At 40.0% G+C, this 27259-nt stretch overlaps 1 protein-coding gene across 7 annotated transcripts in view; it reads right to left on the bottom strand.

Annotated features, from left to right (window-relative positions):
• Positions 1 to 27202, bottom strand: part of KDM1B (lysine demethylase 1B) — a 56452-nt gene extending 29250 nt beyond the window's left edge. For 2 of the 7 annotated variants that reach the window (XM_036870083.1, XM_036870090.1), the window contains exons 1-11: positions 27069 to 27202; positions 26709 to 26752; positions 25368 to 25406; positions 23443 to 23542; positions 22463 to 22590; positions 21260 to 21349; positions 20606 to 20717; positions 17503 to 17619; positions 8161 to 8199; positions 4647 to 4851; positions 2700 to 2884 (exon numbers count right to left, since the gene is read on the bottom strand). In XM_036870083.1, the coding sequence (XP_036725978.1) occupies positions 2700 to 2884; positions 4647 to 4851; positions 8161 to 8199; positions 17503 to 17619; positions 20606 to 20717; positions 21260 to 21349; positions 22463 to 22590; positions 23443 to 23529 (963 nt within the window). In that variant the 5' untranslated portion in view covers positions 23530 to 23542; positions 25368 to 25406; positions 26709 to 26752; positions 27069 to 27202. Of the gene's footprint in view, positions 1 to 2699; positions 2885 to 4646; positions 4852 to 8160; positions 8200 to 17502; positions 17620 to 20605; positions 20718 to 21259; positions 21350 to 22462; positions 22591 to 23442; positions 23543 to 25367; positions 25407 to 26390; positions 26660 to 26708; positions 26753 to 27068 lie in introns of those variants that run through there. The other 5 variants (XM_036870089.1, XM_036870084.1, XM_036870086.1 and 2 more) reach the window with 5 other exon arrangements.
• Positions 27203 to 27259: the final 57 nt, after the last annotated feature.

Raw genomic sequence — 27259 nt, 5'->3', positions numbered from 1 at the left:
CAGTGGATGAAAGGATAAAGGAAAGGTGGTCTATCCATACATGGAATATTATTTGGTCATAAAAAGAAATGAAGTGCTGATGCATGCTACAACAGGAATGAACCTTGAAAACATTATGCTAAGCGAAGAAGCTAGTTTCAAAAGGCCATGTATTGTATGATTCTGTTTATATGAAATACCCAGAACAGGCAAATCTTATAGAGACAGAAAGTAGGCTAGTAGTTTTCAGAAGCTGGGGGAAGGGAGGAATGGGGAGTCTCTGCTTAATGGGTGTGGAGTTTCCTCTTGCGGTAATGAAAAAGTTCTAGAACTACATAGAACTGAAGGTTACACAATACTGTATACGTATTTAATGCCACTGAATTATCCATTTTACAGTGGTTAAAAGGGTAACAATGGTAAATTTTATGTTGTGTGTGTTTTACTACAATTTAAAAAAAAAAAAAACACCTCTCCAAGTAATTGGAATCCATCATTTACCACTAAGATATAGTAAGACCAAAGGAAGGTCTGCCTGGAGAAGGAAAAAAAAGGAGAAAGGGACAAAAGAAGCACACAGCAATCTGCGTTTTATCACCTAAGTTTCCCCTCACAGAGAATGACTGACCCGGGGAGTGGGGAGGCAGACCATACCACAAATATATTCCTGACTCAATAAGCCACACAACAAAGGCCATTACAGAAACCCAGGATGCTGCTTGCACTGGCAGCAGAAAAAGCTGGAAACTCATCACTGATAACACAGGGGGGGAATGGGGCTTCCCTGGTGGCGCAGTGGTTAAGAATCTGCCTGCCAATGCAGGGGACACGGGTTCGAGCCCTGGTCTGGGAAGATCCCACATGCCGCGGAGCAGCTACGCCCGTGAGCCACAACTACTGAGCCTGCATGTCTGGAGCCTGTGCTCCGCAACGGGAGAGGCCACGACAGTGAGAGGCCCGCGCACGGCAATGAAGAGTGGCCCCCGCTTGCCGCAACTGGAGAAGGCCCTCGCACAGAAACGAAGACCCAACACAGCCAAAAATAAATTAAAAAAAAAAAAAAGACATGGGGGGAATGGACTTAGGAACTTGTAAAAAAAAAAAAAAAAAAAAGACACTGCCTTTCTCTTTTCACCCCAGCAGCTTTGGCAAGGCCTTGGTCCGTTTCAAAGATTCAAGAGTAATGTGGCCTCTGCCCAGTGTCATGAAGTTAGAACAGGCTTGGGCCATGTGGGCGGTGGCGGAGGGGGGAGGGGGGAGGGGGCCCACCCATCCCGGCCTCTCCTCTACTTGTCCCCAAGCTCCAGCTCCAACAGAACCTGAACACAGGAAGATGACTATATACTCAAAATGTGAAAGAAATAACGTGTACAACATTGGCTTGGATTGCTGCAGAAGATTAAAACACGTGTTTGTATTCATGACGTCAAAAAAAAAAAAAAATCACGATGAAAGATCCCGTGCTCCGCAAAGAAAGATCCCGCGTGCCACAACTAAGACCTGACACAGCCATAAAAATAAAATAAATAAATAAAGATTTAAAAAATCATTTCAAAGTCTGACCCCTTTAAAGCAACCATATTTGAGTTTTCCCACTAGAGTATTAAATAGATACGATACTTGCTATCTTCTTATTACAAATTAAAATAGATCCACACTGATAAGTGGAGGATTATTTTTTTTATAAGATTCTTCTCCTGTATAAGTCAAATTTCAAAGTCAACTAAAAAGAAATGGGAAGAAAAATGAACCCAAGGCTGTTTCTGAAAAGTGCATCTTCACAACTTATTTACAGGAAATTCTGACCACAGTTTTGTTTAGTTCAGCAAATGTTTATTGAATACCTCCCTCAAGCCTGCTGGAGAGGAAATGAATAATTCTACCTTGCCCAACCCACTCACCTGGGTGTAATTCGTATAAACTGCATTTATAGCCATAACTTAATCAAGTCATCTCAGACTGGAGTCTAATTCAGTGAAATACCAGGGTGGAACTGGAATATCTTTCTTTAATCAAGATTTCTTTGGCAGTTTCGCAAAATGTTCTGCATTCAGCAGTCACTCAAATAATTGCAGAAGAAATTAATAAACCGGAAAAACACTAGGGTCAGGAAAGCCTCTGCTTTTAAAAAAAAACAAAACTCGTGGTCCCACCCTGCCCACCCTCTAATTTACCTTCATCCCTTTCAAGGTGGGCACTGTGTGAGGGCCCTAACATTTATTCAGTCCCAGCAAAAAGCGAATCGCTGGTCTCAGATGCTTGAGGATAACCAGGTGAGTCAGAATCCCTGCCCTCGAGGGGTTTATAATCCAATCTTTAATGTTTTATTCTTTTTTCTCCTGGTATTGTCATTGGAACTCCTTGAACCAAATTTTGCACCATATAACTAGAGAGTGAAGAATTCTGAAGACATATGGTCTAAAGTGGTGGTTCTCAGGAAGGGGAGACTTTGCCCCCATTTGGCAATATCTGGAGAGATTTTTGGTTGTCACAACTGGGGGAAGGGGGCGCTATGGCACGTGGTGGGTAGAGGTCAGGGATGCTGCTTAAACATCCTATGACGCAGAGGACAGTCCCGACACAGAGAGTATCCACCCAAATGTCAAGAGTCCTGAGGTGGAGACACCCGGATCCAAAGGTTCTGTCCACAGACAAAGCAACTTCTCTCCTTAACAGAAGTCTGTGTCCATGTGCTGTTGGCTAACGCACCCTTCACTCACCTTGCAGTTAGTATACCACAGGGCGAGGATGAGGTTCCTCAGAGCCAGGTACATGGTGGGGTCTCGGGAATACTCTGGGAACTCATAGAGCTCATCCAGCTCCATCACGTCTGGCCTCACGCACAAGGCTTTGCCGCACTCGTTGGGCTGGTAGAAAGGCTGGAAGTACCGGTTCATGCCTGGAACTGAGAGAAGACGCAGAATGGGCAAACCTCACAAGCTGTAAATTCTAAATCTGGGTAAATTGAAGAGTAAAAAGAAACCAGAAAGGAGAGCCTAGACAAGCTCCCCAGTCTGTCCTACATAAATATTTCTACTTCCTCTGTCCAGTTAGACAAAATAGGCATGAATTAAACAATTTGTTTTTCCCATTCTTTCTTCAAAAATTCAATTTCTGTGGCATGGAATTTTTTTTTTTTTTTTAAATTTTTCAGCCACGCCACACAGCATGTGGGATCTAGTTCCCCGACCAGGGATCAAACCTGTGTCCCCTGCAATGGAAGGACGGAGTCTTAACCACTGGACCACCAGGGAAGTCTGGAATTTTTTTTTTTAATTTTTGATTGTGGTTAAAAAAAACACGTGCCTTAAAATTTACCATCTTAATCATGTTTGAGTGTTACCATTCAGTAGTGTTCAGTATATTCACACTGCTTTCCAACAGAGCTCCAGAACATCTTCATCTTGGAAGACCAAAATTCCAAACCCAACCGAATGCCAAGTCCCCATGGAAATATATCTTAAAAGAAACTTTCATTGGAATTTTTCTGATTATAAAATTAATAGGTTCACAGAAGTAAATAACAATCACTAACCACTGATAATCCTTGAGCGGTGTTAACATTTAGGAGTATAGTCTAACCTTCATTCTGTTTCTATGAATAGAGAATATAAATATAACTGATATTTTTTTCTTACAAAGCCAGAAAAAAATGCAATAAAAAGGCTGTTTTTCCTACCTGCTTTTCAAGAACAGTGTCCCATGTCATTCAATATGACTTCAATGGACATATAATATTATCTTATTTATTATTTAACCACTCTCCTATTGCTAGGCATTTAAATTTCATCCAATTATTTCACTATTATAAGCAATGCCACACAAATCTTTGGACTCACTTTTGATAATCTTTGATAATTTATTTAGGATAAATTCCTACATCTAAAGAACATCTATTTTAAGGTTTTTGATTCATGCTGCCAAATTGTCCTTCATAAATGTATATACACTAATGGTATCTGAGTTGCCTGTTTTATTCCTCCTTCATTAACACTGGGATTTATCACTTCAGCTTTGATTCTGACCACACCTGCATTTGTAGAGGGCCCAGTGTTATTAGTTAAAAACCTTAAGATAGGGCTACAATGTCAAAATCTACTTGCACCATCAAAGATGAAGTTTGTTAGCGTGCAGGAGATGATCTACAATTCTTGCTTGTACGCCAAGAATTCTGATAGAGAATTTTAAAGATCCCTTTAAAGTAAATGGTTATCAGTCTGCCTGCCTTGACCTGAAGTTTTTTCAAGAGTGGGTTGTTTGGTTGAGATTAGCAATGGCATAATTAGCAGCAGAAAGACTCCGGGAGAAAAAAGAAGGGTGGCTCACAGAGTCAAAACTTTCTTCTGGCATGTCAGAGTGAGTAGGTACTATCATCAAATTATGCAGCTACCCAACTTTCAAAGAAATGCTCATTAAACTCCGTAGGCATGATTCCTGGACAAGTGTTACAGGCTTTCCCACTGACTGAGGGAAAAATGAACTGTCCAATATATACAAATGATATGAGCGATCCACAGTGAAACCAGATCCATGAAGTAGTAATGAGGCGCTTTGTAGCAAGCTGCACACATTAAAAAAAAAATCTTTTCCATTCTGCTCACCTACATATTTCCAGGGCAAGGGCGGAGGGAGGAGGGAAAGCAGGGAGGGCCAGGACCAGCTCTCACCTAGCACAGAGGGGACTGCCTTGGAGTGCTCCAGCTTCCCAGGACTGGTGTCACTGGCCGCGCGGTGCGTGCTGGTGCAGGACGGGCTCATGCCAACGCAGTCGGGGTAGTAGGCAGAGAGCAGGGGTGCTGCCACGCTATCTTTCAGCAAAGGAGGTAGGATGAGCATGGAGTACCACCAATGGTTGGAAACTTCCGACACTCTCTGCAAGGGGGCAGAGCAAAACGAAGAGGGACAATGGCAAACAAGAAGTGTACACGCAGAGTCAGCCAAGGACAGACGGTTCTCGTCGTGTCATTCATTCTCATTCATCCTTAACCCTTCTACTCTGCCTTCTCCCACTCCATAGTCCTAGGCCAGAGTTCTGCACAGGAAGATTTAGAAACAAAAAATGCCTGATGAGACCTGGAGAGAATGTTTCCTAGGCCGAGTTTTTTCAGATCTTCAGCAATGGCCTCCCCCTTTCCCTCCCTCAAAAAACCCCACCAACACCAGGTAAGTCTTAAAGCTACCCCCACTGACTATACTGCAAGCCCAGGTTTGTTTAAGTCTGACATGAGAAACTTCTTTCTGTTCCGTAATCATTTATCACCCATCCCTTCCCCCTTTTAACTGAGGACCTAAAGATAACTGAAATTACAAAATTCAGCAGAAAAAACAATTCTCTGGAGTACCAGTCCAAACAGTACTGCTTTTTGCCAGAGGCTACTAAAAAAACCTCAGGGGGAAAAGTACATGATAATCATCAAAATAAAATGTTCCATGTACAACTGAATTGAAAAATCTATTTTCAGTCTTAAAATATGTGATCATATTCCAGAGCTGATTTAACATACTGAGTCATTCGATCAAAGCAGCCCCGTGATGACTGACTATTGTAATAAGAATAAAATTTACCTGGCTTCTAAAGCGAAACTGCCACATATCCTATGTTAGGCAGCCTTTGTTAAACATGATCTTGAATGTACGCTCCAGGAATTCTAGGAATCTGATAGAGGAGAACTCTGGGCTCAGGGACCCTCTGATGTTAGTTATCCAGGCTCCACGCAAATGCCACTTGCCATCAAGCAGGGGTTTGTGAACTCAAGATGCATTTTATTTGCCCTTCAAAGTCCAAATCTGGGGCAAGCATTTTTCAGCTTACTACAAACCCTAACACCCCCCATAAGTTACTCCCAGCTGCTTCACACATTAATTTACTTGCCCGGCCCATGAAGGCTTTTCAGTTTGCAATCTTTGTTCTCAAGGCTTGTTTTAGGTTTGGCTACCCTTGAGCAGCCTGTGCTGGACCAAAAAGAAGGAAAGCTTCAGTTCCTTCTCCAACACACCAGGGCTGCCTCTATGGACCCCCTTCCTGGCTCAGACAGAGTAAAACTGGGTGTTCAGATCCTGACGCTCGAAACGGACCAAGTAGAGGGGAGAATGCAGATGCCTTAAAAAAACAAGAACCCCCCAAAATAAAATAAAATAAACCAACCAAAGAAAAGGGAGAAAAAAGAGAGGAAAAAACAAAAACAAACCACGCACCCAAGCGCTTCCCATTCTAATCCACTTCCTGGGCCTTGCAGCTGTGTTGGGAAATTAAGTCAGGACCCAAGAGAGACCCTGCCATCGCTACCTGCCCTAGGCTTTCTTCCCCTTGGAAGCCCACCTGAGGGCACGCCAACCAGCCTCTGGCTTAGAGTAGGAGAGACTCAGTGACTAGTAGACAAGCACGTGGTCTCGCTATTCCGAGGGCGTTAGCACACTCAGCATTCCGGGACACCTGACGATAATTTTGTCAATATGCCATCAAATGTTCCACTCTCGCTTTTAATATACATACCACTGAAGAAGCTGTGCTGGATAGAGTCAGTCTATTAGCATATTTAATGAAATGCCCACTACACTCAGTTAAAAAGTTGTCTCCCCAAATTCACGTCTACCCAGAACCTCAGAATGTGACCTTATTTGGAAACAAGGTCTTTGCAGATGTAATTTGTCACACTGTAGTAGAGTGAGCCCTAAATTCACTCTAATGTGTCCTTATAAGAAGAGAAGAGACACAGGGACCGGGAGACACACAAGAGGAAAAAGGTCATGTGAAGATGGAACAGAGATTAGAGTGACGTGGCTATAAGCCAAGGAATGCCAGGGATTGCTGGCAATGCCAGAGCTGGAAAAGGCAAGGAAGAATCGTCCCCTAGAGACTTCAGTGGGAACACGGCCCTGCTAACGCCCTAATTTCAGATTTATAGCCTCTAGAACTATGAGACAATAACCTTCTGTTGCTTTAAGCCCCCCAGGTGGTGGCAATTTGTCCTGGCAGCCCTAGGAAACTAATACAGGCACTCAAAATTTAGAAACTGCTTTAAAGGTAACCCCAGAATCCATACGAATAGAAAAAGGGTAGCAGGTATAGATGACATGGCTATAAACCTGCTCCGGACTCTTTCTTAACCAAAGACAAAAATAAATAACGGGCAGATGAATATCCAGGGACTCTTCCAAGCTTTTTAAAGTTCTTATATCCCAAGAACATGGCCTCTGTCCTAAAGTTCAGACTCCTTGCACGCAAAATGGTCTGAATACTAGGGAAAATATTCTTTAAGGTATTTGTAAGTGTATTTAAAGTTATTTTTTCCTTTCTTTCTGTAATGTCATCCTGTCTACCCTAAATCCAGAAATTATTTAGGCCACTGCTTTACTATAGAAATGTTTTGACGGTACAACTGTTCTTTTTTTAAATGTGTGTGTGTGTGTGTGTGTGTGCGCGCACGCACACGCGCGGGCATCTCACACAGCCCTTTATGTAACAGAACAGATATGCTAGGTGTCAATTCTCCCTTTGCCTGAACATCAGTCACAGTCCCTGGGTTTCAGACACCTAGAAAAACTACAAACTACCTTGGATCGCTGTAATGCAGAATAACTCAGAAACTCAGAATTTTAAAAAATCATTTTCTGAAACAGCTATTGGATCCAGCCATGTGGCAAAATTGGCCGGCTCAGGTAGCAAAGTCTCCTAAGACAAATGAAATGTGATGAGGCTCTGCCAGCTGCTTCCCCTTCCACATCTGGGCAGGGATGGGACAAAGCAGTTATGCTGAGGTCACAATACACAAGAACACTCTCACAGCTGAATCTGGGCCAAGACCATCAAATTATGGGCCTCTTGTTCTTTTCCTGGAACGATTCAAGTGGAGAGAAGGTCATAAAGTCACCCTTGAAAAACAAGTATAACAAGTCTGGTCCCTGCAGGAAGGCAAGGTGTCCATTTCTTCCTTTTTGTTTCCTTTTAACATAGAGCAATAACATTTTAGTTTTTTTTGTTTTTTTTTTTAAGTTGGGAGAGGATCACCCACAATACCACTATTGCTAGCATTTTCATCATGTTATCCTGTTAGATTAAAACCCCTTGGATCAGCAAGCAAAAAAAGAGAGATACTCATAAAACTGTTACTGTCATTTACTTATAGCACTTATCATTGAAGGCGTGGCGCACTCTAGTCTAGAACATGCAGAAATACTCACTAGATCCTCTGGAAGGGAACAATGATCTGAGGTCTCAGGCTGCAAAAACAAAACAAAAAACAAGCATTAATTAGGTTTAATTATAAAATATAGTCTTAAGTGTCAATTACCTTCAATAAGATACCCCTTTTCACTGATTAGACTGGTAAAAAAAAAAAAAAGTGTGATAAAACACGGCATGAGTGAGGGTGTGGGGAAGACAGCCTCTCTTGTAAGGATGTCCTGGGTGGAAATCTAAAAGAATGTAACCACTCTGGAGAACAATTTGACAAAATACGAAACTTTTAAATGCATGATAATTTGGCATTATCTTGTATAACTGAAGATGTACATAGTGTAATTGATTCCACATCCACAAATTCAGCCAGGCTTGGATTAAAAATATTCAAAAAAAATTGCAGAAAGTTCCAAAAAATAAAACCTGAACTTGCCATGCCCCAGCAACTATTTACATAGCATTTACACTGTATGAGGTACTATACATAATCTAGCGATGAATTAAAGTATATGGGAGGATGTGCATAGGTTATATGCAAGTACTATGCCATTTTATATAAGGGACTTGAGCATCTTTGGATTTTGGTACCTGCGGGGTCCCGGAACCCATCCCTACAGAGATGACTGTATATGCCCAGCAATTCCAGCCTTGCTATACAGACATACCTCAGAGACATTGTGGGTTCAGCTCCAGACCAACCATTGCAATAAAGCAAATATTGCAATAAAAGTGACTCAAACGAATTTTTTGGTTTCTCAGTGCATATAAAAGTTATGTTTACACTATGCTGTAGTTTACTAAGTGTGCAATAGCAAAAAAAAAATTACCATACATACTTTAATTGAAAAATACTTTATTGCTAAAAATGCTAACCGTCAATGCAGGGTTGCCACAAACCTTCAATTTAAAAAAAAAAAATGCATATCTGCGAAGCGCAAAAAAGCAAAGCACAATAAAATAGGGCACACCTGTATTTTCTAGAGAGACCCTCATCCATGTGCACCAAGAGAAGGATTAGAAAATGGTCAAAGGAGCACTGTTTGCAAGAGAGAGAAGCTAAACACAACCCAGAAGTCCATCGAGAGTAGAATGGAGAAGTATTATAGTCAAGAGAATAAACTACAGCTACCTGTTACACCATGGATGCCCCTCACAAACATAATGGTGAGTGAAAGAAGCCAGACCCAAGAGCATACATACTGTCTGACTCCATTTACATGAAGTTCAAAAGCAAGCAAGACAGCCATAGTGTTGTTAAGTCAGAGGGGTAAGTAGAGATCCACAGCCATACCACCCTGGATGTGCCTAGTCTCTCTGGTCTCAGAAGCTAAGCAGGGGTGGGCCTGGTTAGTACTTGCATGGGGGAGAAGAGTTAGTAGGTAGTTACTCTGGGGAGGCAAGGGATGGACTCTGTGAGTGAAAGGGGGTGCAAGGGGGCTTCTGAGGGGTTGGTAAATGTTCAGTTTCTTTACTGGGAGCTGGCTAAATGGGGACTCTGAAAGTTCACTGAGCTATGCATTTTGAGTTGTGCATTTTCTGCTTCTATGTTATATTTCAATGAAAAAAAGTTACCTAAATAAACTGAAGACTGGCATACCATATGGCCTGGGAAATCTGGCCCTTGGAATATATTCCAGAGAAACTCTTGCATGTGTGCATGCACTAGGAGAGACGTGCAAGAACGCTCACAGAGCACTGTGTGTAGCAGCCCAAAACCAGAACAACCCTCACACCTATGAACAGGAGAACAGACATGTTGGGATAGATTCACACAATGCAAAACTACACAGCAGGGAAAATGAATGAACCAGACCTGCAGGCATCAACATGGATGCAGCTGAAAAACCTCAACGTTAAGTAAGAGAACAAAGCTGCAGAGGAATACACACAATAGGATACAATTTACAACCAATATAAAAATATGCAAAACTGTACACGTTATTTAGGGTTTCAAACATATTTATCAACTCTGTAACAAAAAGCAGAGGAAAAATAAATACAAAATTCGAAATACTGTTTGCTCTTGTAGGAGAGGCGGAGGAAGAAAACTACTGGGGGGAACCCAGGGAGTTGCAGAGGCACTGGTAACGCTCTGTTTCTAAAACCAGGTTGGGGGGTACACAGTGAGTGTTCACCTTCATCCTTTATTCCTCACACACAAGTTATAAATACTTTTTTGGGTCTAAGAATTATTTCATATTAAAAACAACTGGATAGGGACTTCCCTGGTGGTCCAGCGGTTAAGAATCCACCTTCCAATGCAGGGGACACGGGTTCGATCCCTAGTCGGGGAACCAAGATCCCACATGCCGCAGGGCAGCTAAGCTTGTGTGGGGCAACTACTGAGCCCACGTGCTGTGGAGCCCACACATCACAACCAGAGAGAAGCCCGAGAAGCCCGTACGCCACAAAGAAGAGCCTGCGTGCTGCCGTGAAAGATCCCGCGCGCCACAACTAAGACCCAAATGCAGCCAAAAATAAATAAATAATATTTAAAAAAACAAATAAACAAACAAAAAACTGGACATACTCTGACACAGTAATTTTATTTCTAGGAACTGATCCTACAAATACACTGAAAAATAGCACAGATATAAAGCTATTCATTACAGCACTCTCACTAACAGTAAATGTTTAAATGTCACCTAAATGCCCTTCAATCACACCAAATTCATCATGACATATCCATTCAGTGGACTGTTTATTACACAGTCTTTAAAGAGAAAGAGATCTTTACATACTGAAGCATACGTAAAGATCTTTAAGAAGCATCTTTAAGAAATATTAAATGACAAAAGGCAAGCTCCAAAACAGTGTGTGTTGTTTGCTACAATTCTTTTTAATGTTGTTCTACAAATAAACCTTTCCAGACTTTGTCCTTGACAGAAGACCAAACTGAAAACCAAAAGGACTCTGGGTCAATAAACACCATTTAAATAAATATTTCAAAAGTTCAGGCTATGGGTGGTAATCAATCGGAATGGGGCAGGAGAGTCTCAAAGGAGGATTTCTTGGGCGGGGGGTGGGGGGGCATTTAAAAGATGTGATACCATCCTTAGAGGCTGGGATTTAAGAAGATCATAAAGCCTTCAACTTGAAGATGGATGGAAGAAGAGAAAGGCATTTAAGTTTTTCAAAAACAAGGACTCTGATACCTCAGAGCTCTCCTGGAAAAACGTACTTGATGTTAAAATACATCCAAGCAGGTGATGAATCAAAATAATGGGATAGAAGGAGCTGTAGTAAGAGAAATTGTGGGGAGCAGTAATTGCACATAAGTGCAAGAGTAAACAATGAATGGGATATGGTCATAGAAAAAAAGTGATATTCCAACAGAGCAAACTAAACTAACACAAAACAGCAAAACCCTAACAAAAATGGGAGAGAGAAAAAGGGGAGGTGGGCTGAAGTATGGTGTCATTTACTTTTCCCTCTGTCTTAGCAGGGTGTCAATTGATACAACCTAAAATTAAAACATGCAATTCTGTTAAAAAGCTAGAGCGATTCCAACTTATCCTCATCATGTATTTTCTTAACCTTTTAGGGAGTTTTTAGAAACTACTATTTCTTGAGATGAAGAAATAACTGTCCTATGTCCAGCAATTTCTTATTTCACTTTGGCTTCTTTTACTTACTTTAAATTATGTTGTATTGAACTGAATCATTTTACATAAAACAAGCATATACAGTACTCCTCCTTAATATGAAGTTATCTATCTGCCAGGCCTTCTCCTTGTATACACGCATGAATTCTCTTGAATGAATCTCATTTAATAATGGTTATTTCATGATGATGACTGCATGAATTTTTTTAATCATCTTTTTTTCTATCTTGCTTGAATTTTTCAATGATAAACAAATATCATTTGTCTGAAAACAAACCCATTCTAAAGAAAACAGACTTTTCAAAAACTACATAAATTGAAGAAATTGTAAATGACACACCTGAAGAAAAATCACGTAATCAAAAAAAGCGACATGGATAATCTGAACAATTAGTAGAGATGAAGTCAAAGTTAGATTCAATTATCAGCAAGTGAAAAAGAGGAGAGATTATGGATAACTCTAAACAGTGGTTAAACCAAAGCTAGTCAAAGCACAGTACAAAATGATTTTAATGTTAATATAAAAATCACACCTAATATTTAGTAAGGTAACATTAGTATGCAAATATTCCAATATATATATTTTTAGAACTGTTCAGAAACTTCGCAGAAATAGGCTGAGTGAAAATGACCCAAAGGCTAGTATCTATTAAAACAGTCTGCTATTTTTGACTGCTCCTTGGCTGAACTCTTCTTCAAACATTATAATAATATGCCACTGAGTCTACTTTTCCCTTGAGAAGTAATCTGGAGCACAGGTGCTGGTTAAGTTCAATGCAACCATATTGTTCCCGCCAGCTGGACATGCTCCCCTTCACCACACAAGCTCACCGTACCTTCATCGCTCAAACCCCAGTTTCCTTTGGTATACCCACTCAGTGTGGAAAATCAATTACCCATTCCCTCGGGGTAAGCCCCCTCCCATTTTTTTCTCTTCTATCCCTCAGAGAGGTCTTCTACTCTGGAGGTTGAGCTCAAGAATCAATTTAGGGCTAAACTGAAAGGTTTTAGAATAGGATTTGTTAATTCCAGGACCCTGACCCCTGACCCTGAAAGATCAACGCTTTCCACTCTTCACTCCCAAATCACCAATATCAACAATAAAAGGATTCCACCATAAATACCGGTGGCATTAAAAGGAGAATTAAGAGAACACTGCAAACAGTTTTAAGCTAACAAACTTGACAATGTAGATGAAACAGACAAATTTCTTGAAAAACACAATGTTCTAAAATGGATAGAATAAACCACCTAAGTAACTATGTATCTGTTATAGAAACTGAATTTGTAATTTCAAAACTTCTCACAAAGAAAACTGGCCCAAATGGCTTCACTAATGAATTGTACCAAACACGAAATAAGAAATAATATTAACCATCCACAAACCTTTCAGTAATAGAGAAGGAAGATATACTTCTCATTTCATTTTATGAAGCCAGTGTAACTCTGACAGCAGAACCTGACAAGAACATTACAAGAAAAGAAAATGACAGAGACTATCCCTCATGAACACAGATACAAAATCCTTAACAAAATATTAGGAAACTGAATCTAAAAATACAATGAAAGGATAACATATTGAGAACAAGTGGAATTTTTTTTCCCCAGGAATGCAAGGTTGTTTCAACATTCCAGAATCAGTGTAATTCACCACATTAACAAAGGAGAAAAACTGTATGATCATCATAAAAGATACAGAAAAAGTATTTGACAAAATCTAACATCCTTTCATGATAAAAAGTTCTCAGCAAACTAGGAATACAAAGGAACTTCCTCAATCTGATAAAAGGCATTTGTGAAAAGCCACAGCCAACATTACACAGGATGATAAAACACTGAACACATCACTCCTAAGGTCAGGAACAAGGCAGGCAAGGAGGTCTGCTCTTCAACTTCTATTCAGCACTGTACTGGTGCTCCTGACCAATGCAATAAGGTAAGGGAAAAAAATGAGCAAAAGGATAGTTTTTTAAAAAAGCAAAACAGTCTTTATTCAGAGTTGATATTGTAGGATTCCTCCCACCAAAAAAATCTAGAAAAATATAAATGGAATTTAAAGTGAAGTCAACAAAGTCTCTGGGTATAAACTCAATAATGCAAAATTAAATTGTATTTCTATATAATTGCAACAAACAACTTGAAAAGTTAAAAATAAATTCTACTTACAATCACAGAAAAAATAAGTATCTAGAAATAAATTTAACAGAATACATTCTTGGTGAAAACTAGAAAACACTGTTGGGAGAAATTAAAGACCCTGAAAAGATGGAGAGACAGACCACACCCATGGGTCAGAACAGGGGTCGAGAAACCTTTTATTTATTTACTTTTTTGAATTTTATTTTATTTTTTTATACAGCAGGTTCTTATTAGTTACTTATTTTATACATATTAGTGTATATATGTCAATCCCAATCTCCCAATTCATCCTACCACCACCACCGCCCCCCCCGCCCCCCGCTTTGTGTCCATACATTTGGGGAAACCTTTTCTTTAAAAGGCCAGATGGTAGATATTTTAGTCTCTGTGGATCACATGGTCTCTGTTGCAACTACTCTGCCATTGTAGCATGAAAGCAGTCATACACAATACATGATGAATGAGCATGGCTGTGTTCCAATAAAATTTTATTTACAAAAACAGGTGGAGGGGGCCAGATTTGACCCATAAGCCATAGTTTGCTGACCCCTGGATTAGAAGACAAAAAAATGTAAAGATGTCAATTCTCCTTCAAATAATTTATAGATTCAATGCATTCCAATCAAAATCCCAAAAGTTTTTGTAAATACTGACAAGTTGATAACAAAATTTTTATAGAAATGTAAGGACCTAAAATAGCCTAAACAATCTTGGAAAAAAAAAAGTTGGAGGAATTTATACAACCTGACTTATTATAAAGATACAATAATCAAGACAGCAGGGTACTGGGTTAAGGATAAACAAAGAGACCAACGGAATAGAGTCCAGAAATTGGCTACAGGTATGGGCAGCTGATTTTTTTATAATGTTGCCAAAATAATTCAATGGGGAAAAAAATTGTCTTTTGGACAACTAGATATTTATATGAAAAAAAATTGAATCTTGACCTATATCTTACATCAAAACCAAAAATTAACCTGCGATAGACTAGTGTCCTAAATATAAAGGCTAAAATAATAAACCTCCTCAAAGAAAACATAGGAGACTGTCTGTGCAAGTTGAGAGTTGCAATGATTTTGCAGAAAAGATACAAAAAGTTCTAAGCATAAAAAAAACATGGATAAATTAGGTTGCAAAATTTAAAAACTGCTCATCAAAGGATCTATTAAGAAAATGAAAAGGCAAGACAAAGACAGGGAAAAATATTCAAGATAACATATCTCATTTCCAGATTACACAAAGAACTCCTACAAGACAAGACAAACCCAGTTTTTAAGAGACTTGGACAGATATTTCTCCAAAGAGGAACTATGAATGGCCAATAAGCATATGAAAAGATGTTCAACATCACTAGTCATCAGGGAAATGCATTTTAAAACCACAATGATAAAACAATACATACCCACTAGAATGGCTAAAATTAAAAAAAAAAAAAAAAAAGTACCACCACCAAATGCTGTAGTCTGGTACAACAACTGTGGAAAACAATTTGGTAGTTTCTTACACGTAAATTTACCATATGACTCAGCAATTTCCTATGTATTTACCCTTCAGAAATGAAAACATAAGTCCACAAAAACACTTGCACAGAATGTTCATACAGTTTTATTCATAACAGCAAAAAATTTTAAACAACACAAATGCCCTTCAACAGGAGAATAAACAAATTGTGATACATCCATACAATGGAACACTGCTCAGCAATAAAAAGGAAAAAACTACTGATCCATGCAAGAACATGGATGAATCTCAAAAGCTGTTTTACTCAGTGAAAGAAACCAAACGCTAAAAAGTATATACTGACTGATTCCATCTTACAAAGCTCAAGAGCAGGCCAAACTCTGTTTAGGGTATGGCGATCTAAATAGTGTTTGCCTCTGGAGGGAGGGAAGGAAATGACTGGAATTTTTTAGGGTGGTGGAAACATCGTGTATCTTGACTGGGGTACTGGCTACACAGTGTGGACATTATCCAAAACTCAATGAAATTCAATTAAGATCTGTGCATGTAATTACAATATGTAATTATACCTCAATTTTAAAAACAAGACGTAATTTTACGTCTATTAAAAATATCACCACTCAATGTAGGCAAGGTTTTGATAAAATGATCACTCTGAGCTATAGTTCTTTAAACCTTTAAAAAGTTTTAGATGTTTTATCAAGTGCCTTAAAAAAATGTGCTTACCCTGGCAGTCCAGTGGTTAGGGCTCCGCGCCTCCACTGCAGGGGGCACGGGTTCGATCCCTGGTGGGGGAACTAAGATCCCACCTGCCACATGGCACAGCCAAAAAAAAGTGCCTACCATAAATACATAATCAAAGCACAAAAAAATTCTAGCAGGATAAATGAGTCGTTAAGAATGCTTATCTATTAGGGTGGGAAGGAAGAGATGGTTAAGGGGCGCTTTCATTTTTTATTTGTATATTATATGTGTGTGTATATATTTACATATACATACATATATTCAATTTACTTTTTTTAAACCCGAGACTATATTAATGTAATAACTGTGTAAAATTTAAAACAATAAAACACAGAACTCCTAAATGTTCATACCCTTTTTCTCACCATTTCACTTTGCAAAATCTTCCAAATATATTTACAATAATTATGAGTCACTTTAATAATATTTGTATCTTAAATCCCAGGCTTTTACAAACTTGATCATAAACGTTATAGAGCTTTTCATCATTTCTTTAAAAAGAAAATATTTTGCTCGTGATAACTGCATATCTTCGTGAATATACAGCAAACCACTGAATTACACACTTTAAAAGGGTGAATTTTATGCTATGTGAATTAAATCAAAATTTTCAAAAAAGAAAGCCTCTTGCTTCTGAGATTACAATGATTCCTAATATTCTTTAATGTACTGATGGAACTAGAGACATTTTGTAGATGAATGCTTTAACACATTTAAGCAATAAACACATTTTTAAACGCGAAGTAATTATCAAATCTCAAAACAGGCACACTATACCAACTACGGAAGACTGCTAACAGCCCAAACATATATATCTTTTTTGCCTTACTAACAGGATCCTAATTTTGATCCTGTTATAAAGTATTTTCTTCCAGTTATAAAATATTTTATAAAATATAAAACATGCAACAGTTATAAAATATTTTCTTCCTTGGTCCCTACTGCTGTTCAGAGTAGCTGCATGATCCTATTCTGGCCAATGAGCTATAAATAGAAATCTACTGCTGGAACTTCCAGGAAAGCTCCTGGTTTCCCAATAAAAGAGGGAGAGACTTGGCTTGGGATACCCCAGCCATTCCCATCTTTTCTGCTTTGAAGTTGGAATGATGGCTGACAGTGCAGTAATGATCTTGTGACAGAACTGGAAACTAAAAGGAGAGTTCCTTGGATACCTACACCAACTCTGGACTGCCTGTTTCTAAACTGCTTATAATGAGAGAAAAATAAAAGCCTTAATTGGTTAAGCCATTGTAGTTGAGATTCTGTTATACGTAGGACAATATAATCCTGATACAATGATCAACAGAGTTATTGAAAAATATACACCATTATTATTTACTGATAACTAAACTAACACATCAATTAATTCAAAAGGAAAACCAACAGAGATCATACCTTAACAGCAGTATTTGGTTTCATACCACATCGGTACGTCTTTGCTATCTGTGGAGTCAGCTGGATTTCCTTGGTAAGTTGCCTCCATTTTCTACACTCAGGTTTTGTACATTGAACCTAGATGGAAAGTAAGAAGTCAAGATCAATGGGTTGGCACCTCCTGAGCTAGCATTTCTATCTTCCACCTCTCACTTTGCCATCTTCTTCACATGATTTGGTCAACAACCGTTCAGCACTTCCAAGTAAATACCTTTTCTTCCCCTTGCACCATCGCCACCCATAAAATCCACTTTTACCCCATCAGTCTAATTTCTGATTCAATACTAGCTCAGGCCCCGAGAAGTGCAAAAGGGGATCTTAGTACTGTTGTCAGAATGGCTTTCTAGCTCTAACCTAAGGAAACAGAGTTAAATTTAGTTGCAGGTAGTCAAAAAGTATCACACTAAATGCAATGTGGTATCCTGGATTGCATCCTGGAACAGTAAAAAGACACTAATGAAAACACTGAAGAAATCCAAATAAGTCTGTAATATACTTATTAGCACTGTACCAATGTTAATTTCTTAGTTCAAAATATAATCCTGGTGTGTTAGATGATAACAGTAGGAGAAACTGGGTGAAGGATATACAGGAACTCTGTACTATCCTTGCAAATTTTCTATAAATTTAAAATTATTCCAAAATAAAAAAGCATGCAGATATCCATCTGCAGAAGAATGAAGTTGGGCCCCTACTTAATACACATACAAAACTTAAAATGGATCAAACACCTTAATGTAAAGAGCTAAAATGATCAAATTCTTAGAAGAAAATATGAGTCAATCTTCATGACCTCAGATTTGGCAGTGGATTCTTAGATATGACACCAAAAGCACAAGCATCAAAAGAAAAACTAGATAAATTGAACTTCATCAAAATTTAAAACTTCTGTACACTAAAAGACACTATCAAGAAGTGAAAAGACAACCTAAAGAATAGGAGAATATATTTGCAAATCACTTATCTGATCAGGGCCCAGTATCCAGAATAGATAAAGAACACTCACAATTCAACAACAAAAAGACAAAGAACCCAATTTAAAAATGCGCAAAAGACTTGAATAGACATTTCTCCAAAGAAGATATACAAATGCCAGCAAGCACAAGAAAAGATGCATTAATAGTCATTAGGGAAATGCAAATTAAAACCACAATGAGATACCACTTCACGCCCACTAAGACAGCTATAATTTAAAAAAATGGTAAACATGAGTTGGTGAGGATGTGGAGAAATCTGAACTCTCATACATTGCTGGTGGGAATGAGAGATGGTGCAGCAGTTAGCTATGGAAAACAGTTATCAGTTCCTCGAAAAGTTAAACATAGATTGACTATGATCCAGCAATTTCATTCCTAGGAATGTACCCAGAAGAACTGAAAACAGATGTTCAAAAATATTTGTATACAAATATTCACAGCAGCATGTTTGCAGTAACTAAAAGGTGGAGATGACCCAAATGTCCATCAACAGATGAAGGGATAAGTAAAATGTGGCAAATCCACAGAGTGGAATATTATTCCCCCATGAAAAGGAATGAGGTCCTAATACATGCTACAACAAGGATGATTCTCAAATGCACTATGTTAAGTGAAAGAAGTCAAATATGAAAGGTCACATACTGCATGATTCCTTAATATAAAATATCCCAAATGGTAAATCCATAAAGACAGAAAGCAGATTAGTGGTTGCCAGGGGCTGGAGGCAGGGAGGAGTGGGAGGTGACTGCTGAATAGGCACAGGTTTCCTTTGTGGATGCTGAAAATGTTTTGGAATTAGACAGAGGTGGTGGTTGCACAACATTGTGAATGCACTAAATGCCACTGAGGTGTACACTTTAAAATGGTTAATTTTATGTGAATTTTTTGTGAATTGAAAGTTATGTGGGGACTTCCCTGGTGGCGCAGTGGTTAAGAATCCGCCTGCCAAAGCAGGGGACACGGGTTCGAGCCCTGGTCCAGGAAGATCCCACATGCCACGGAGCAACTAAGCCCATGTGCCACAACTACTGAGCCCAAGTGCCACAGCTACTGAGCCTGCGCTCTAGAGCCCGTGCTCCACAACAAGAGAAGCCACCGCAGCGAGAAGCACGCGCACTGCAATGAAGAGTAGCCCCCCCTCGCCGCAACTAGAGAAAGCCCGCTTGCAGAAACGAAGACCCAATGCAACCAAAAATAAATAAATAAAATAAATAAATTTTAAAAATAAAGTTATGTGAGTTTCACTTCAATTAAAAAATGTTTAAGTATGCAGACAGCTCAAATTACCTGTAATATTAAATAAATTAGCAAATCATTTATTAAATGATGCTATATTTACATTATATATGCAATTGCTAAAATATGTTTTCAAAGAATGGCTAGGGGCTTCCCTGGTGGCGCAGTGGTTGAGAATCTGCCTGCCAATGCAGGGGACACGGGTTCGAGCCCTGGTCTGGGAAGATCCCACATGCCGCGGAGCAACTAGGCCCGTAAGCCACAATTACTGAGCCTGCGCGTCTGGAGCCTGTGCTCCGCAACAAGAGAGGCCGCGATAGTGAGAGGCCCGCGCATCGCGATGAAGAGTGGCCCCCACTTGCCGCAACTGGAGAAAGCCCTCGCACAGAAATGAAGACCCAACACAGCCATAAATAAATAAATAAATTAATTAAAAAAAAAGAATGGCTAGATGGAAAATTGATATAAAGTTAAATTAATAAAAAAACTCAGTTAGCAAAAACTTACATGCAAAGTATGATTTTAAACCTAATTAGGATTTGTATATAAAGCATGAAATTGTGTTTAAACATACACAGAAAAACATGAATAGAAAAAAAGATGAGAGAGATATGCACCAAACTTAGCACTGACTATCACCAGCTGGTAATGAGTCTTTAGTTTCTTCTTTACACTATAGGTTGAATTATGTGATTTTTCTACAAAAATCAAAAATGTGATTTGCTTTAATAGTTACAAAAAGAATAAATGTAATTAAGGAAGACTTTCCTAAAAATTGGTATTTTCATCCATTCCTCTTGCATTTAACTCTACAAATCCTTTACAGAACAGTAAAGCATTATCTTCTTTACCCAGTAGGGGAGCTGCTGGTCTGCCATGAAAGCTTTGGGACTAGGTTCAGTTTTTCCATTGCTAGTCCATATTTTTTTCCATGTAGTATATTTGTCATATCCATCCTTATGACTGAAAAAGAATAGAAATAAATATATCAAGCTATAAGTTATGCAGGTTTTCAAAACAGGTGGCAGAAATCTTACATAAAGGACTTAACCAGCCATATTATAAGGAGGGGGGTAGTTATCATGGCACCCATAAAACAGGTTGCATTCCTTTCAGTTTCATACTTAAAACTATCAAGAAGGGATGGTTACCTGTCTGTCCAGCACCCTCTAGGTGTCAGCACCCTCCCCCTAACCTTTGCCTTCTGCCCCCCATGCACTGGCACAGAAGAAGCAGCTCCTAGATTTTTCAGAAGTTGCAAACTAAGGAGAATAACTGTCTCACAGCAGATGCTTTTTGAGCGCTGAGTGTGCACACACATAAGTGTACACACATGCAAACTACAGCATCAAAGTCCTGGCCCACCTGTAGTCAGCACAGGTGTGGCTGAAACAGTGGAATAATTCAGTAAGCCTGGGGGCTCAGTCATAACCATCTGACCCCCTCCACCACCCAAGCCACCATCCCTTCCACCACGGAAACCTCAAACAATTATCAGAACAAACCTTCTATAGTAATGGTCAAAGCATTCATTACAGAAATGCTCCCCACAGGAGAGGTGATACCACCGGGATGTGTAGCCATTTTTGGCACATCTGAAAACAGCAAAAATGGGTAGCTTTGGTAATGAATAAACATTTCTTCTCGTTTTTTTTTTTTTAACATTTATCAAATCACTCTAAAAAAAAAAATTAATCAAGCACCTCCTATGAGCCCATTTTGCCTTACCTCCAACAATCAGAATTACAACAACCAGAATTATAACAGGGGAATCCTAACAACCAGATTACAACAGGGGAAATGGAAAGGCCGACTGATACATAACAATGCATGGTGAGGACACAGGGACTTAGATCAGTGGTACCCATCGGTAGGGCCTGGGACTTAGCAGTTTTATCAAGGCTCCACAGAGTGATGATAGGGTTTTAGACATGAAAGAAGGGATGCCAGTGGCCTTGCTGCATGTGGGCAAAGAAGCGAAGTGTGGTCTTTAGTAATAACATCTGGCCCGATACTGAACAGTGAACGAACCTGGCCAGCTGGAATGGGACCATCCAGGAGGCAATCTAGTAAATATAACCTACCACACAGCCAATCATGTAGTAAAAGAATGAAATACCATGCCACTGTGAACAGTAACACCACCACCTCTTTGTGATTAAAAAACAAAACAAAAAACCAAAAACAACAACAACAACAAAACCCAGGATATGTTTTCCAAGTTTTACTGATTGTTAACTGAAGATTTTTCTCTGGAAGTAAAAGGTTATGCTTGGGTCATCCTAACAAAAATGGCAAGAGTACAGTTAGCTACACAGTTTTAATGAGACCTGTATACATCTGTTGGAGGAGAAGGTATGTTATATGAGGGAGAAAAGCAGCACAGGGAAATAAGCATATACTTGTCTCTCCAGGGAGGTCAAGGTTCTCTCTCCTCTGCCCCTACCTCTTACCCCCAACCCATCCTCAAACTGTCCCCCCTGCCATCCTCTACCACCAGAGGTACGGCCATTGTGGATGGGACTTGAGGACACGGATTGGCAGAGCAGAGCTCTGGGCAGAGCTGGGCGTGCTGTGCACAAAATGGACAGGCAATGTCTCTGTTGCTGGATAACAAGTATCTCTATGTATCTTCAGGAAGACTATCTTTGAGGATGAATGCTCTCACCCGCAGGAAGGTGAGGCCAAGACCCGCCATCTAAACAGACCTTTCAGAAGCGCTTGCAAAGCACACGGGACACGCGGCTGTACAGCCGGCTTTTTCGCATTTCCTGTACTTCTTCTCTGACCCACCATCTTCATCCTCGTCTGTCGTCTCTGTGGCCTTTTTCTTCGCCTGAGAAACAACCAGCTGAGGTTAAGAGTACACCGGCAGGGCCAAAGGTAAAGGCGGTGGGAGGTTTACTACTGAAATCACTTCCATGTTAGAAGTTCTAAACGTGAAGATCAACAGCATCCTGCCAGTGGGGGAGGGGTTGATGATACAGCCATTTCCCTGAGACTGCACTGTGCAAATAACTCGCTAATTTGCTAGAAATTTAGAACTAGCACTTTGACAACAGCTCTCTGAGTAGAGAACTAAAATGCATATGAGCTTCTCTTAGGAAAAAGCTGTTTCAACTATACTTCAATAAAAAAATAAAGAAATTTTTAAAACGCTGTATCATCAAAAATAAAAGGCACTCTCAAATTAAGATTTTTTTCTTTACTTAGAACAGTTATATCCTCTCAGTATTATAGATTTTAAAAACTAGACAAATTCTAGAAAAAGAATTACATCATTCAATATTTTTGTTTAAAAAAAAAAAAAAAAGTCCTACAAGAGAGACGGCAGCAAGTAACCTGCTAACAGCACCCAACCGACTACAAGCTGAGGTCCAAATTCCTATGAATGACACCAAGCAAAGCATGATCTGGCCCCAGCTCATATCCTGGAGGCAACCCTACAGCTGTGATTCTCTGAACACCCCATGCTGATTCACACTCTAGGCCTTTTATCTCTGCAGTTCCCTCTGCCAGATACACTTTTTTCCTACATTCTATCACTTTATCACACTGATTGTCCCAAGGTGAATTTCTCCACTAGACTGCAAGTCCCTTGAGGGCTCCCCAACTCTAATTCTTCAGTCCCAATCACAGTAAGTCTGTTGTTCAAAACAGGTGCATTGAATGAACAAATTAGTGATACCTGCCTACCGGAGCTCCTCAAAGGAAGGCTATCTGGAGAATGATCAAAAGATGCTTTTTTCTTTGTCCTCCCCCGTGGGGTTGCCATTGTATCAGAAAATCTGCAAAAAACAAACAAACAAACATTAAATATTAGCATCTGCTAATACTTTCAACACTCTGGAGTCAAGTTATTATGTAATTTAGTTGGTAAGAGTATATGTTCCGCAGCCAGATGGCCTGAGTGTGAAGCTATTGCTTTCAAGTTACTTAAGCTCGCTAAGACTACGCCTCCGTGTTCTCATATATAAAATGGGCATAGCCAGAGTGCACCCTAGCATTGGTGTGAAGATTAAGTAAAATAACTAATTTAAAGCACCAGGCCTGGTGTAAGTACTCAGTAAATGTTATCCATTAGTAGTATGTACATTTACATATAAAAATGAGAAACACACCACACGAATGACCAATAAACAATTGACACTACTGTTTATAAAATTCAATGAGTAAAAATATCTCATTTTTGTTTGTTATGTTCCTCTCTATCTCACTGCATCTTCTTAGTTCCTGAATTTTGCTCTCTTATTATACTTTAAAAAGAACACTCATTCATTCCTTCTCAATAAAACCCAACAAATAAATCTCAGGCACACTGTCTAGTCACTACTGAATATAGGAATCTGGGTTAGATAGTCTAATCTGGGTTATGAGTTCTCAAACTAGTCTAATAACAGCACAGTTAAAGAAACATTAAGAACCAAAAGTCTACACGAGAAATAATGCATAAAACCATGAATGACTGAGTTATCGTATTAGTATTTTTTCAATTAAATTCGATAAGGAATGAAAAATGCTTAGCATAAGTACTCAGTAGTGTATGGATCCTACAATTATCACACATCTCCTTCCCTGACCCATATTTACTACACACACATACACACACACACACAAAACGACGGCATGAGAAATAAACAGGACGTACCTATGGATAAGGAAATGGAAAGTGGAAAAGTGTTTTTATCTTAAGATATAAATCCCACATATATGATCTTAATCTTGGGGAAAAGCTTTAAAGGGCTTGTAGTCCTATTGTTTCACTATAAACTGTAATCCTATTGTTTGCACTAACATTCATGAGCGCATTTTTCATGGATTATTAACATCACGTGTGAAGACTTTCAGTCTGCCATCTATAACAACTTTGAGAAATCTTGACACCGATGTTACGGATGGTTTTTCTTTGACTCAGTCTTCACTTTCTCAAAACCATTATGTTAGTTGTGAACAAATATACCTTATACATATTCTGAAATGCATTACAGTTCCTTAACCATTAAAAAAATTGCCATTAGTGCCACAGCACTCATTATACAGTTGGATAAAGAACTAATGATTTTAAAAGTACTACTGTCTACCTATAATTCTTATACCCAGAGAAGGCTTTCTGGATCACATTTTCAAAATTTTGTCCAATCTAACCAATCTTTTTATGTAAAACATATATCCCACATTATTCATAAAATGAACCATGAATAAAGCATGTGTAAACATGTATACAGTATACGTTAAGTATTGCAGCAAAAATATCTGAGTCTAATGTGGGGTTTAGGAACATAAATAGAATCAGGTTCACGCAACATTTGACAGTGTTACCTGGGCAAGCAAGCACTCTCAAAAGAAAGCTCTCCCAAAAGAAAGCATAGATTCTGGAAATTTCATCAAACATTTTAACCCAACTGTATACTGAAAAACATGTATTTGATTGCAATGAAGAATGATGTAATTCAAGAAATGGTTAAGAGGAAATGAAAACATTAGCTATAAAAGCCATTAGGAAATCTGTGTCGTCTGGGAAAAATATGATTGAAGATTTTTAGGGCAATAATTTTGTCTTAGTTAATTATACAATTAACAGTTATGTAAATTCATCCTTTTTTTGACACTTACTGTAATCTCTGTATTTTCACTGTTGCTGGGTTCTTGGGGCTTAAAATAGAGGAAAAAAATTTAAGTTGGAAGGACTACAGTTAATTGTGCTTTTAAGTATAGTCTTAGAAATATGATCAAAAGTGTCATTAAAACAAATTAGTTTACTGGAAGTGCTTTCCCACCTGGTTCTTCAAATTAATAAACTCACCTAACGTTAAGAATGATCAATTTGTTTCAGATTCAATATGACTTTATAGGCATGTTTCTTCCTAATTTTAAATTCATAGCTTTGGTTTTCTTTCAGTGTGACAAAAGAAAAAAATGGTTGGGGGGGCATAAATATATAAGTGAATATATCAATGTCTAGATTTCTACTTTAATAATTCCCAGGATTTTTTCAGAAGTAGCTTATTCAAAAAAACTTTTTAAAAAGACACAGAATTCATAAAAATATGAATCTAAAGAACTCCAGGTTGGAATAAAAATTTATAGTGGTATTAGCATAATTTCTCAAAACTGGACAAAATACTAGAAACTTCTTCAGAGACAAAAGGAGCAAAAGTTTCCCTTTGGGCCACCTGAAATTCTACCCACAATAATCAAATTTTCCGAAATATGGATCCAGTTCAATTGCCCGAATGCTTTGTTGACCACTTTCTCTGCGTGGAAGATAATTAATTATTAATGGTCATTTTCTCCTGTACCTCCTGACGAAACCTTCCCTCCCACTCGCCTTCCTTCTACTAAAATAGGTTTAAAAAAAAAAAAACTAAAAAACCAACCAAAGTGTAAAAGCCTCGAGTTGTGTGTGCACAGGTGGAGTGACGGATCTCCCCAAAGGGAGTGGTCTGTGGACGCCCGTACGCTCTCCCGAGGGAGGGCTGGGCCTCCAGCTGGCTAGGTTCCAGATCACGGAACCCCAACTCATTACAGCTGGGCCTGCCCGTTCCTTCCTCTTTCACCTGCCGGCTGCTAGGCTGTTGACTAACAGCTACCGTAATCAGGCCGCCCCCTAGGGGTCCCGGGTCCCGGCGGAGTTACCCCAGCAACCTGGCAATGCTGATCGCGTCTCAACGCGTGGTCGCGGCGCCGCAGTCGAACTAATACCACCTGCGAGGCCGTGCCGGCTCCTCGCCGCCACGCTCTCGGCTGGGAAGAACGGCCAGGGAGTTCCTACTCCCGGACTGTGGGTCCCCCCACCCTATTCCCCGCAGCTGGTACTCCCCAGGTGACAGGGCACTGACAGCCCCCAGGAGGGAGCTCCAACATTCCCTGTGCCGGATGCAGCCGCCTCGCTTTCTGAAAAGCTTTCTCGTCTCTTCTCCGAAGTCGGAGAAGCAACAGCCTCCCGGGGCTCACCTTTGCGCTGGAGGCGTGCAAGGAGTCGCGGCGAGAAGGCACCGCTGTACAGAAAGGAAATATTGCGGGGAGGGGGGGTTAGGAGAAACCCGCAGCACCGCGATGAATCGGGGAACCCGGTCGCTGCAACACCCCAGCCCGGGAATCCCCTTTCCTCAGGCTGGGATCCCCACCTCTCACCCCCTACCAATCCGGGGAAGGAGGTATAGCCCCGAGGGCACCGGTCCGCCTCCCACCCGGGCAAGGAGCGCTGCACAGGGGCAGGAGAGCTTGCACCCCGGCCAAGCTGCTTTGTGCAGAGCTGTCACCCGAAATCCGCCGCCGCCCCCACGCCCGCCCCCGGAGCCGCGTGCCCTCCACCTCAGAGCGCAGGCGAGACCTCGCGCGCCGCCCGGGGCTGCGGGCGCCTCTCCGGAGCCGCGCGCCGAGCGCACAAGACAGCGTAATCCGCGCCGCGAGCCGCAGCCCCCGCTCGGCCGCCGCCGCCGCCGCTGCTTCCGCCCCTGTCACGACGTGACCCGGGGTGGGAGGAGCCGGCGGGACGAGGGAGG

Source organism: Balaenoptera musculus, chromosome 11, assembly GCF_009873245.2.
Source record: "Balaenoptera musculus isolate JJ_BM4_2016_0621 chromosome 11, mBalMus1.pri.v3, whole genome shotgun sequence".
In the NCBI taxonomy this organism is placed as follows: domain Eukaryota; kingdom Metazoa; phylum Chordata; class Mammalia; order Artiodactyla; family Balaenopteridae; genus Balaenoptera; species Balaenoptera musculus.
The sequence above is the reverse complement of the archived record's forward strand: the minus strand, read 5'-3'. Positions and strand labels throughout refer to the sequence as shown.